At 39.8% G+C, this 13,539-nt stretch overlaps 1 protein-coding gene across 2 annotated transcripts in view; it reads right to left on the bottom strand.

Annotated features, from left to right (window-relative positions):
* Positions 1–603: 603 nt before the first annotated feature.
* Positions 604–13,539, bottom strand: part of CEPT1 (choline/ethanolamine phosphotransferase 1) — a 32,255-nt gene continuing 19,319 nt past the window's right edge. For both annotated transcript variants that reach the window (XM_009335097.1, XM_009335098.1), the window contains exons 6-9: positions 4,697–4,828; positions 3,657–3,815; positions 2,296–2,421; positions 604–1,536 (exon numbers count right to left, since the gene is read on the bottom strand). In XM_009335097.1, the coding sequence (XP_009333372.1) occupies positions 1,417–1,536; positions 2,296–2,421; positions 3,657–3,815; positions 4,697–4,828 (537 nt within the window). In that variant the 3' untranslated portion in view covers positions 604–1,416. The remainder of the gene's footprint in view (positions 1,537–2,295; positions 2,422–3,656; positions 3,816–4,696; positions 4,829–13,539) is intronic.

Here is a 13,539-nt window from a genome sequence, read left to right as displayed (position 1 = left end):
TGGTTTTTTTTTTTTTTAAAAGTGAGCTTGTGATTAATTCCTTCAGAGAGGAGACACGTGCAGTTGTCTTCAGGTACTGCTGTGGCTCTGGGTTCCCAGTAGACAGAGGCATTTTCTTACCATCTTGAGCGAGATGCTTCACGGCCAGAGGGCTAGGATTTCCGCCACCAGGCTCCTAGCATTCCCCACCAACTGTCTCCCAAGCAGCTCCCTGACAGCCCTGGCAGATCCTGCTCTGGAGACACTCCCTTTGCTCCGTACAGCAAGCCTAGGCACTTGTTCAGGGTCTGAAGTTCCCCTCGATGCCAGGGCCTGTGGCACACATTGCAGCACTTCACTACCATGCAATTAAACACTCCATTAAATCTAACTTAGCCTCCCAGATGCAGTTCACCACATTTAAAATGGTATTAAAGCAGCAACAACAAAAACACCACACCCCAAACTTACTGCATTATGTAGCAGAGAAAGCTCTTGGAGATCCTGGAATGACAACACTATACATATAAAAGCATTAGAAAACTGCTTCCTAAATAGCAGGCAGGATTGTACTTCCTAAGTCTAAGTAGGACAGAGCAACACACACATCTGAAGACAACTGTTGCTCTCAGAATTCTTATTTATTAAGAGCAGAAAGGAAATTTTGCTTAAGTTTTATACATAAAAAAGTAAAGAGTAAAATTTTCTTTTTATAGTCTTTCCACTGAAGAAAATTGAGAAATAAGTTGTCTTTTTAGATAATGTTTATTTAAAAAAATAAAATTAATTGACAAAAGATACCACACTATTTTGCATGCCGGTCATCCCTTCCACTTGCAGAACCCTGTTCAACGCATCATTCTTTAGCAAGAAACTGCTTTATCAGCAATGCATAAGCAAAAGAACCACATCAGTCTGGATTCAAACCTTGACAGCTGCTTCAGCTACACAAGCTAGTGCGATATCTCTGTTTTTACCAGCTCAGGTCTTTAGTAAATAAATTTCAGGTGAACACTAAACAAGTATTTCACTAAGAGATGATGAAATATTAAAATTAAAAGCAAGTCGTACTGCAGCTGTAATTATACTACATTAGAAACTTCAGTTGTTGGGGATCCATTCACCATATATAGATTATTTTGTAATCAAGGTAATTACAAAGACAGAGCATTACTCCCTGCATGCTTTCCCGGGCTTTGAACCAACAGAGTTGACTACATGTAGAGTTGACTAGGGTGTACTCGGAATTCACTGTCTCAGGCAGGAGACTAGTTAAGGAGTGTTACTGATAACAAAGAATAAAAGTTATACAACATTGATTATTATAAATTACTTTGTTCTTATCTGCTTTTTGCCTTAGTCTCCTACATATCTTCACAGCCGTTCATGTAGAAAACCCACTCTTTCTTATTTCTCCTTATGGTGACTCCCCGTTTACTAATGGTGATTAGAATGTGTGGATGAGGACTTGATTCGGAATACGTGGATGTGCAGATGGGCAGCAATCTGATTGCACACACTGACACAGTATCGAAGCAAATCAAAGAGAGAAAAGATCTGCCAAGAGAAAAAAATTACACCCATTTAGACCTATGTTATCATAGAGTATAACACAAGAGTGTAACACCACCCACATACTTCAGAGTAAAAGCACTCGGGGCCTTTTTTCATGAACTAAATCTCCAACTCTAAGAATAATCACTCAGCGAAGAGTTTCTAGGCATGCCGGGCTTTCTTCCAGCTTTGTAAGAATACAGACTCTTAATTCTAGAGTCAGAGAGGGGAAAACAGCTATAGTAGCTATACAGATACTGTGAAATGCCCCATTAACTCTGAATGGTGATAACCATACATAAAATACCAATTTTATTAAAAGGTTAACACTGTGTTTCGGTAGATAACGCTTGAGTGCTTGATAAGCGCATATGAGTTTAACTCAAGATATTTTTTCCTAATGGGTGCTGCCAGCAATGACAGAGGTACATGCTTTCAGGAGCTTAAGGCACAGCCATACTACACCTGCACTGCACATAATATATTCCCTTGCTAATAAGACATCACCACAAATCTTCAAAATATTCTACTCTAATCTTTGATTATTTGCTACATTACTTTAAAACTGTTTAAACTATGCACCAAGGAAACCATGTTTACCTCTGTTTGCATGAGCTCTATCTAAAATCAACTCAGTAAAGTAGGTTCCCAGTCCCATCACCCCCTAGGTGAGTCAGCTAGGCTCAACCAACACAAACAATATTTGTGAAAAAGAGCACGCAAATGCTTGCGATGATTACTGACAAGCGAGCCCATACTTACCAGGGCAATCCAGAGTACAATGTACTCATCAATAAAGCTGTTAAAATACTGGTCCAGAAACAACAGTGCTGGGCCTATGAATGCTGTGTCGTGCAGGTGCATTTCGCTCTTGGTCATGTGTGCAACCTACATTAAAAAAAAAGGAAGTTTAAGAAATAAACATACACCAGCCAAGGTAGAGTGATTTCAGAATACACAAAACCAAAACAGTTACAGTTCAAGCCACATTACTGTAAGATATATTGAGTACGTAAGTAGCAGCAGCAATACTGTTTTAACCATGAAAGTCTACAGCTATATGAGATGCAAGGTTTGCAGAGAAGTATCTTTTATTAGAACAAAGAATGTAGCTACAGGAAAAAACCTAACACATTTTCCAGCCCGCAAACTTTTCCTCCTGCCAGAAACAAAACAGTAAAATGGAAGTAGACTGGTAAACTTCAAGGTTTAGTTGAGCCTGGAAACCAGAGCTGCTAGATCTTTAAAAATCAGAGACCCTTGGTGTTCTTCCCACTCCACCTATTTGTTCACGTCCCATAAGGATCACCACCTCGCTCTGGTTACAATTTGATGATCATGCCTTTTCATGCCCAAATGTGACCTTCCCACCCTCCCCCACACGCACAGAGGCTGTCCTACACCACATCCTCACTTTTACCAGCACAACTGTTGATGTGACTGTGTAGTAAACTGGTCTTGGTAAGAAAAACTTTTTTCCATTGCGAGTTATGTCCAACACTGATCCAGCTCATGTGGCAACGCATCATGTGCCTACAGACCTGAGATGGTGTGGGGCAGCAGCTGTTTAATCCCTCATTCACTCTCTATTCAACAGGGGCTCCTCTCCTCATAGCATTGCCATCTGTTCCCTCGTACAAACCCGTTAATAATTTTAACAACTGTTTCTCTCCAATTGATTAAGTTAAACCCTGAGCAACTATTCCAAACCTCAGCAGCTCTGTCACCTTCTCTCCTTCTCCCAAACTTTCCTCCCCTCTGCACCTGCATCGGAGGGGGTTTCAGCCACCTCTGTTCCTGCCCAGCTCATCACCCATGCGCACAAATACGCTGCAAAAATGTGAATGAACAGCTGGGAAAGGGGGAGAAACAGAACTCTGGCAACTCTAAGCTGTACTGGCACTGACTGTGTAACCATGGCATTAGCTTGAGGTTTACCACTCCCCTTTCAAACAGAAGAAAGGCTCCGCTGCACCTCCAAGCTACTGAAGATAAGTAAAGCATGAGTATCACTTCAGTACACAAACAGATGCAAGTCAGTCAATGGAATAACCAGAGAACTTTAAAATCTACAAAACGTTTTACTGTAATAACGAGAAACTCGAAGGTTCTGGCACACTTACCACTAGTTTATTTGTTATCTTAGCAGATACAAAACCAAAAGTAAGTATATATAAGCAGGGATGCCTTTCAAAGAGCTGCACAGCAGATTTCTTGTAGATCATTGCAGCTAATGCAATCACTGACCCAATATGAAGAAAAGGTGAAAGGACGCTCGTTCCCTACAGTGAGATTAAAGTTAAAGCGTTAGGTTAACAAAGTGTACATGTTGCAAAGAAGCCTCAATAAGCCAAACGCTCACGTGGTATGCAACGGGTGGTTTCTAACTAAAATCACATTAAAAACATGTCTTTCTGAACACTGGTACTAACACAGTAACAAAGTGTGGTGAAACTTGAGTGAGCATCAGCTGAGAATGTGGTTGAACCTTTCTTGTGCTGGGGGAGAAAATAAGGTTTTAGGGAGCAAGAAGCACGCAGTTCTGACACTTGTCACACAGGCAGTGGCTGACGCTGTTAGCAAGTGACAGGAGACAATACTTCTATTGCTTTTTCATTGCCAGCTAGAAAGCAACTAAAACAGCCTTGTAGGTAGGAACTAATTATTAGGCCAGTATAGGATTGCTTTTTGGAAAACTCCCGGGGCTCCAGAATCAGTCATCATTTTCACTGGAACAGAAGGTACTTGTGCAGATGCCGCCACCTGAACTTTTTTCACAGGTAATATGAATAATACAGATCTTTTAGAAGGATCAAAACCATAACCAATCTTCCTGACAAACTTCATTCTGAATGGATTTTTGCATCGGACTTTTCTATGAACTCTTTGGGGGTGTGTGCATTTGTATAACCTGTTTTATAGGATTAATTAAAAAGCAAATATCAAAGTACCATGAGCACTTTTAATAACTCAAATTTTAAAACTCTCGACTCCTAAAGCTATTATTCTCACGCAGACATTATTAATTTGTTTTTACCAAGCCAGCAAGGAACTGAAAGGAAAATATTTCACATGTAGGAGGTATTAATCTTAAATAAAAACTAAAGGCATGGCTGAAAAGCCACAGAGTGCTGAAAAGTAACTAGCAGAACAAAGTACTTACTGCTATAGTGGATCCATTTTTGCCAACTCCACCTGTGAAGATCACACCAAAGTAGTTTGTACAGGAGAATATGGTTCCTGCGACAGTACAGAGAGCTGGGAATATTTTCACCTGAATATTCAGTATTGGAATCTTAATGGAAGAGAGACAAGAAGTTAAAATACACACAAGCAAACTAAAATTGGGCTTAATACTTCTGGTGCACTCAAACACTCCACTTCCCAACACCACACGTCCTTTTCTTTCTCTGCTATACAGAGATTTAAATTTCTACAAGGCAGAGAAATATGTATTTTTCCAATAATCCTTCCATCAAGCTTCCCATAAAGTTGGACTTATCTTCAGTTACCTGAAAAGAGCCATCAAAAGCAGACAGAAACCAAGAACTTGCTAGCTAAATCACCCAGCTATCACATGGAAGAGAAATGCATCAGTCATCTTTTCTGAAGCTGGTTGTAAAACTCACAGCTGCAGCCCAAGATCAAACTGGGCAAAGCAAGAGCCACTGGAGTTGATTAAACAAAGCCCCTTAAGAAACTGGATACTACCTTATGGGCAAGACAAGGGAAGCAAACAGATCAGACAAGTCATCTCAGAGTCAGTGAGCCTAGGATAGCAAGCAGTGAGGTTGCTAAAGAAGTGAAAAGTGAGCACAGGCAGCTTTGAAAGAAAGGCAGTAGTTTTCTTCATTTTTTAACAGTAGTGTTTCAAGCAGAACAGGATAAACTAGAAGTGAAGAAAGAGTTCAAAATAAACCACAGCAAATATGTTATGGAAGCAAGTGTTTAGAGAGAACTACCCAAAGCTTCCCAACTTTATCTATACAATTACAAAAAAATCTTCACGGGCTCCTAATTCAGGAACTGCAGTCATAGCACTCAACTGTGTAAACACACTTGGCTCCCCAAGAGCAAGGAGTCCAACTACATACAGAAGCTCAAATGAGGTCAAGCTGTTTCTATTTTTCTTCAATTACTCTCTCAGTGTAGCTTTCAGCAGGTAAAGATCATTTGTTTTCTATTGCATTCAATAACTTAATCTCTCCATCAATTAAGAGGCAGAGCCAGCTTTAACCCTTCGTGCCTTGCTCTTACAGATGAGCATCCAGACCACTTCTCTAAATCACTGCCCTGCAGGCTTCTGGCCGGCTGGCATAGTTTCATGACACTCAAACATATTTCTCCCTTGCTCAGGCTGCATTGTTAAGCCAAAAAACATTTTCTGGAAGATAGTAAAGAAAGAATAACGACAAGTAAATGAAAGGCATACATTGCCACAGACTGAAGTGTTAACTGTAATCATTCATTAATGTTACAAGGCACAGGACTTCTGAAGGTTTCTCCTCAGTCTTATAAAGGAAGGCACCTGTGCTGCCCTCTGCTTCAGTAACAATACTTTGGTATTTAAAGAGTGGGGTGAATTTGCCCTTATACAGGAAGAAGAAGAAAAAAAAATGGCAAGCATCATACAGGGGTCAAAAGACAATAAGCTTGACATTTCCTAAAGACAAGGGGAGCTTGCCAGGAAAAATACTCCATGAAGTCCAGACTACTACCAGCACATCTGAGAATGATGCTCAGGAAAGGCAGAAAGATGAAACCACACTGTTATAACATGCAGTTTGGCTAGTTATGCTTTATTAACACTCTCCTTTTTGCTTCCACTGATACCTGCATCAGTGATAGGTATTAAGACTGCACTTATCTGGCAAAAATAATTAACGGAAAACAAAGCTACATACAGAAATTTGGCAGAGGAAAGTCAAAGGAGAGGTATAAAAAAGCAGCACCTGCTATATTGCTTTGCATACAAAATGGAAGCAGCAAGGCCGAAAGTTGGAAGCAGCAGAGGCAAGCAAATAGCACGGAGGAAAAAAGAAAAAATATCTGAGTAAAGGGAGAGAGGGAGTCGTACTCAAATCTTCCTACAAAATGGCATTGCAGCCCCTGACTTTTTAAGTAAGAGCACGCTACGAGGCAAGCCACAAGATTTCCTTGTCTGGTATTCCATATATCACTACAGTCCACGCAATTATTCTGACCTTGCTGGTAATTGCATGGGTTTCACCAGAAGTCAGATGCATGCAGAACTTCACAAGACTATGTCAGTAATGCAGAGCAGTATCACAAGCCAAATCTTTTGCAGGTAAATTATGTTCCCTGTTAAAGCCTTTGAAGTTGATTACAAGAGAAAGGCTACACTGCACAGAAAGCTTCTGAATACAGATACAACCTGGTAAAGGGAGCATTCCAAATTTTGTCTGGGAAAGACACATGCATGTTAATAAAAACAAGTGGCAGCAGGCAAAGAATGGGTTAATGAGCACTTGCCAGACCCTGGATTAAAGCAAATCCAGAATCATTTGCCATAAAATTAATGTCAGGCGTCCAAACTAGATGCCATCAGAGTTTTGTGCAGCATGAATTGGGATTTAAAAAAAAAGAGTCAGGAAAAGAGCACAGCTAAGGGCTCAGGGAAGCAGCAGTGAACAGCAAGAGACTACGCATCCGTAAGTGGACACAGAGGCACTCCCTCCAGAAACTCTTCTTGGTTAGCTCCTAGTCACAAATACCACAACCAGCTGGGCAACTCATAGTCCTCTGCAAGTCCTTCTCACAAGGCTGGATCCCAGCTGTAGTTCAGAGCTGTATGCATGTATGCTTCAGTCACATCTGCAAGAGGAATAACAACTCACAGCCGGTCAAAACCAAGCTTGCTTTACATTCATGAAGTGTTTATGCTTTTAAAGATTACATTATAGAATAAAACTCAAGCAATTACAGCACTTCTCACTTCAAATAGAAAAAACCCTCTATATAATCAATGCATCAAACAAGTTGCACCTAAGCTTGCTCACTTTACTCACATTTTCCAAGTGAGGATCTCAGTCATACTCACCATCCACCAGAAATTACCGAGCTCCAGAAGCCTTGCAGAACAGCATTTTAACACGCTTTAAAGAGAATCTACACTGACAGAAAGAAGGAAGCCAGTACAGGTACACACCATTTCACAGAAAGAGAAAGCTAATGAAAGCAACAATTGACAAAATACACAATTCTGCATTGAGCCTATTCAGATTGTTTTGCTTTTTGCATGTTAGCATAAGAAAGTGGAATGTTTGAGTGTACAATCACATTTTATTCCATTATTTTTCCCCCCAGAGAGAAACAAACCAAAAATACCAAACCACCAATTTTGCTGTCACATAAAGTATTAGAGGATTGGGGAGGGGAGCGGGGTAAGGAGAGGCTGCGTGATATATTTTGCTCTGCAAGTAGTAAATAACATTTATCTCTAGATAAACACAAAATCTCACAAGTTGAATGAAAAAAGGAAAATTCCTAGTTGTCATGGGAAACCTGATCAATTTTGTTCTCTGGAGAAATGCCTCCATTAATCCAACACTGGACTTCAAAATAGTTTAATCTTTTGGGAGCTGACTTAGCCAAATGCTGCTGCAACCCAGAACTTAATAGATTTCAAGATTTTGCTGAAAGGGTTTATTTAACAGGTTATTTAAAAGGGCTATTTAAGTTATTTACTAACACAAGAGAACAATTTCTAAGCTCACACAAACATCACCTTGCACTGAATTGTGCCAGAGGTTGCTGTGGCAGCATTTTTTCCCCCTTTTTTAAAAAGCGAAAAAGGAAACTGAGAACATGAATTGGAAAATCCCTATTTGTAATGCAGAATAATAGCTGCATGGGGATGCTGGCCACACTAATCTCTCTGGAAAAGTTTGGCACCAATAAGCTGACTTGTAGCCTCAGTTTTTTAGAATTAGTTCTATTCACAGTCATTCTCTTTAGATGGTATTTACTTTGCAGTTTACATAATTAATTGGGGGGGGTGGGTGGGGGGGGGGGGTTTTTTAAGCCCGAAAGCACACATAGCAGAACGGGGATAGCCAAGGTTAGCTCCTTTTTCTAGATAGTCTCTACAATGTTAGAGGGTTCATTTCTCTAGTTATGAAGCAGATTAGAAAGTCATCAATTTGGGGTGACATATTTCAGTAATTTTTGACCATCTCTTGGTTTTATTGCAAATCAAGATTTCTTTATCCAGCTTAAGAACTGCGTTTATCAAATACACAAAGATCAATGTTCAGGAAGGAAACCCTTCCAGGAAATCAGTGCTTTAGATGTTATTTCCAGAAATTTGTTATATTTATGTATGCATATATATGCTTTTCTCCAGGCAATGCTATTTCAACAGCCCAACATAGCTTCAATAACACAAACAAAGTCAACGACAGCCCATAAACTGCCAGCTGACATGGCCTGGCAAGCCTATATAACATATGCAGAATCTATACACAGCCAGCCCATGATAGTCAGCTTCCTTAATTAGGATGCTCACTGCTAAAAAAAAAATGAGGAAAAAATAAACCAACACATAATAATTTTTTTCCCCATACAGATAAGAGTTGTCAGCCACATTCAGGCCAAGTTATCTACTGATGGTTACCAACTGCTCTCCAGAAGTTTCCCCTATATCCTCAATCCAATTTAGTACTCCTCTGTGGCTGATCTAGCTTGTTGCATGAAATTCATTCAAGTTTTGGCCAGCTCTCTCAAAGGAAGCTGGACTTCACTGAAGGTACATTTAAGTTTGTGCAACGTTTGAGAACTTTCTACCTGCAAACACAAGATACAAAATAATACCTTGTTTTAATAACTCTGGTGAAACCAGAATGCACAGTTATTGCCATGTGATCTATACTCAAGAATATACATTTCCATTTATGAGGAAAAGTGAGACCTTCCCCTCACAAATTAAACTGTGCTACTATTTGCAGGTAGTTCTTCCAGGTGTCTACTAGATTATTAAAAAGGATAAAATAAGAACATGAACAAAATTACCAGAGATTGCCAAAAAGGTGGTCCTCCAATCACTGCCAGTAAATGCATGATTATTATGAAGATTTGCACTTCAGTCACATCAATTCTGATTAGGTACAAAAAGCCAAAAAAGCAGAATTATTCAAATCAATTTCAAGTCAGTTATTTGCAAGCTCAGCAGCTCTCCTCTATCATGCACAGTATAAAAACTCCAAATACTGAGGAAAACAAGAGGCAAAATTTAGAAATAATTTAGAAAGCAAAAATATATTTTAGTTTTATTGTTAAAAGTAAGAGCCATGCTGTGCTATACTTTTTGTTTTATTTCACAGTGCAATAAAAATCTATTTTGTCAAAAGGAACAGTTGGAACTCTTCTTTTAACTGACCACTATTGGGTGCCGAATAAATACTCAGTTTTAACCTTGCCCACCAAAAAAAAAGAATTTATTTCAGATAATAGAATTCGGGAAAGATATTTTTAATCCTTATTATATTCCCTACCGTATTTTTTAATATAAATATTCTCTCTGAATAGCATCAAACTTTTAAAAAGAAACAAATCCCTGAAGAGTTTATGCAAGTGTAAACGGTACAGTCAGCCGCATTGCTAAAGATTATGCAATTCAGTCTCTAGCATGCAGCAAGGAGAGAAACCACTTCTGGTTCTAGCATAGCTAGTATGTTTTGTAGAAGGGCAAGAAGGAAAGGCTTATAGAAAAGACTGAGTTCGAGACTTTGTTTTAAAGAGCGTGCAAAAGTCTCGGAGCTAGCAAGAGGGGGAAAACACAAGGCCATACAAACCAACTCCAGAAACAAAAGTAAAGAAAAAAATACAAGGGAAATATAAAGAGGCTGGATTTGCTGGTGTATAATATGAAGCTGTATAATACCATCTCATACTGGAGTACTGTATAAAAATAATCCTTTGAGGCACTTTGAAATATTTATGGCATATTCCTTACCTCCAATAATACAATTCTACCTAAAATACTCAAAATCACTTCTTGCGAATACATGCCTTGCTGTTACAAAAATATGGTTCATATTATCAACTGCACAGGCATCAGGGAATAATGGTTCAAGGTTGGTGGTTTTTTTCTTTGCCTGTCTGCATTAAATGAGCTACAAGACCATATAATTAAGTTTAATATCAGATCAGTGTGCCACCAAGTTTTCTCTACAGCCTTTGTCCCAGCTTTGGAGTGGATCCTCTCATTTGAGGATCTCCAGTCTGGCCAAAGTATAATTTTGTTTCAGCAGCAGATCAATATGCACAAGGGATAATTATGAGGCTGCGTTTGATTTCCATGTAGAACATCCCCCAAAGCATAAGAAAGCAGAAGAGGAACAGTATGTGGTATTCAATGCAATCTCTTATCTTAGTATGGATTCTCTAAATGCTGGCTGCTGCTTTCAGCAGGCTGTAAAAACACCACATCCATCTCCCACTGTGCAACTTCACCTTTCCATCAGCCCAGAGACTTCCTGACCAACTCCCTAAGAGCAGGACACGCACCTATGGAATGAACAGCAGAATCGGCACGTGGCGGCACTGTCGACAGCCAGCAAACAGGATACGAGGCACTCAACCCCTGACTATCGCTGCTGCAAACTCCCACTGCTCCCTCCCTTATAAAGTAAACAAGCAGTGAAGCAGCAGGGGGAAGCATAAAGGATAAAGAAGATGGAGAGCAGCAACACCCATGAACTAGCCAGACTCTCAGCACATAATGGGAAAGTTTAGCCAAAGCTGCCAGAGGAAAGCTAGAGAAGATTCCAATAAAAAACAGTTTCCTTTAGATGTCTTTGCTTTGTAAGTTTTCTTTTGACTTTACACCAAGCATGGAGATAGGAGATACACAGGAAATAAGCTCGGGGTCCTCCTATATTCCGATTTGTTCAATAACAATCCTGTAAGTTAATCACAACTGGCTTGGGGAACAAATTAATTTCCACAAAGAGGGCAGAATGTTCTAAAAATCCTTATTTTCCATCCTTGTACAAACAAATTGAGCCACTGAGCTACCTTGTAAGAAAAAGTAAAAGTGCTCAGCCATGCAAGGAGAGAGATACACAAAGCATCTCATTAAATGCAGATTGCTTCCTCCTAGCTTTTGGAGTCAGCATGGAAATGTGTTTTCAGGGTGTCCAACTGAGGAAGGGCTGAGGCAGCACCGTAAACCTGCACAGGTTAAACAGGAATGCATTTTAGCCTATTCCACTACTTCTGTCAGTGACCTAAAAGAATATAAAGCCATTGAGAAAGCTCACAGAAACAGTGACTAATAACTAATGTAGGTAACTCCAGTTTATAGCTTGCCTTGGACAGTAAAACAGGTTTCTTTTGTCAGCAGTAATCTTAATGCAAAATAAAGTAAGGTCATACTTCAAAAAAATTTCAGATCATAAAAGACAAGGTATTCTGAAAGAAACTCTTGCACAAAACTGGGAGTCCAACCAAATCCATGGAAGCAGTGCCTGGATTCAGGCTGGGGAGACAGCATTATCTTCTTTACACAGCCATGGTACAACTTTTGCTCTATTGCCGTAGTTCTGCCCTCCCCAACTCAAATAAAAATGGCATCAGGCAGCTGGAAAGGGTTCAGCAATGAACTGCAAGTATATTTGGTTAAAAACTCCTCCCTGACTTATAATAAGAATCTCATATTGCAGAACAAATATGAGTCTTAACTTCAGTTCTACATAAAGAGAAGATTTTTAACACTAAAGGGCTCTTTAAGACAGAAGGCAAAGACGTAAGACCAACTGAGGAGAAACTAAACACCTAAACTATCACCTAAAGTGTAAGTTCTTAATACCAAGGATGAAAAAGGATTGGGAACATCCTATGCTCATTAAAACCACAGCTGGATGACTGAAAAAGATATGCTTGACACCAACAGAGTACCTGCCTGATGCTGGAATTATCCAGTGATTTTTTTTTTCCCCAGAATGTCAAGCGGCCACTACTTAGAAATCTAAGAATACAGGAATACAGACAGGCAGCTGCTCGAAGCTAGACCACAAAAGGAAACAACATTTGGAAACAGAAGCTGGGTGAAAGGGAAGAGAGGTACACTGTTCCTCTATTCATTTAACTTGAATTTAAGATGACTGTGCAACTACAGCATAAACTGGACTAAATCCATGCTGCTGCTAAAAGGAACAGTCATCCTGGCTTGACTAAAGACTGACCACTTTCTCCCCCAAAAACCAACTGCTCAGTCCCACTTTCTCCCTTGTGCCAGCACTACAGTCTCACACCATCAACTGGATCAGGAAACTGGCTTAGCTAAAATGACTCAAACAAGAAGAAAAGAAAGGTTCTGTCCCGATTTCTAGCATATAAGCTTTCCTTAACCATTTTGTGTTGCCTCATGAATGATGCAAGCACAGAAGGCAGTGGGAGGTCTGCACTGCCTCTTTTGGCAGTGAACAAAACTGTGCTGAGTCAAAGTGACTGTGCAGCTAGACTTAGACGGCAGTGGAGTAAGAGGAGGAATAAATGGGAACGAGTTAAGGCTTCCGAATGCAACACAAGTGGACTGCTACCAGCGTTCATAAAAGTCCTAAACAGCCCTTAAAATGTAGCACAGTAAAATAAGTGAAAGAATGAAATTAGAAAACAAAGCAACAACGGTTTTCTCAAGAAAGATACTGAGCAAAGGTAATGCACGGCACTACCTGGAAAGTGTTAACACATCCAGCAATCTAGAGGGCGTTCATTCCTACACTTTAATCATTAACTTGTATTTATGACCTGTTTCCAGATAAAATGTGCCAGTAATAAAAAGATCCATAAATTGCCTCGGTCACCATATTGTTTTTAAACTGTGGTAGAACGGGGAAGGTACCTAATAAAATGACAAGACAAAAGTGGGGCTGCATGGAAAGCTGCTTGCTGAGTTTGGACGTAGACGACTAAAGCCTTTCTGTACTACCTGCACTGACCTTTTGAGGAAAAATATATATAGCTTGCTTTAGTGGCTAAGGA

This window comes from Pygoscelis adeliae, unplaced genomic scaffold, assembly GCF_000699105.1.
Source record: "Pygoscelis adeliae isolate BGI_AS28 unplaced genomic scaffold, ASM69910v1 Scaffold472, whole genome shotgun sequence".
Lineage (NCBI taxonomy): Eukaryota > Metazoa > Chordata > Aves > Sphenisciformes > Spheniscidae > Pygoscelis > Pygoscelis adeliae.
This window is presented reverse-complemented; position numbering and strand designations above follow the sequence as displayed.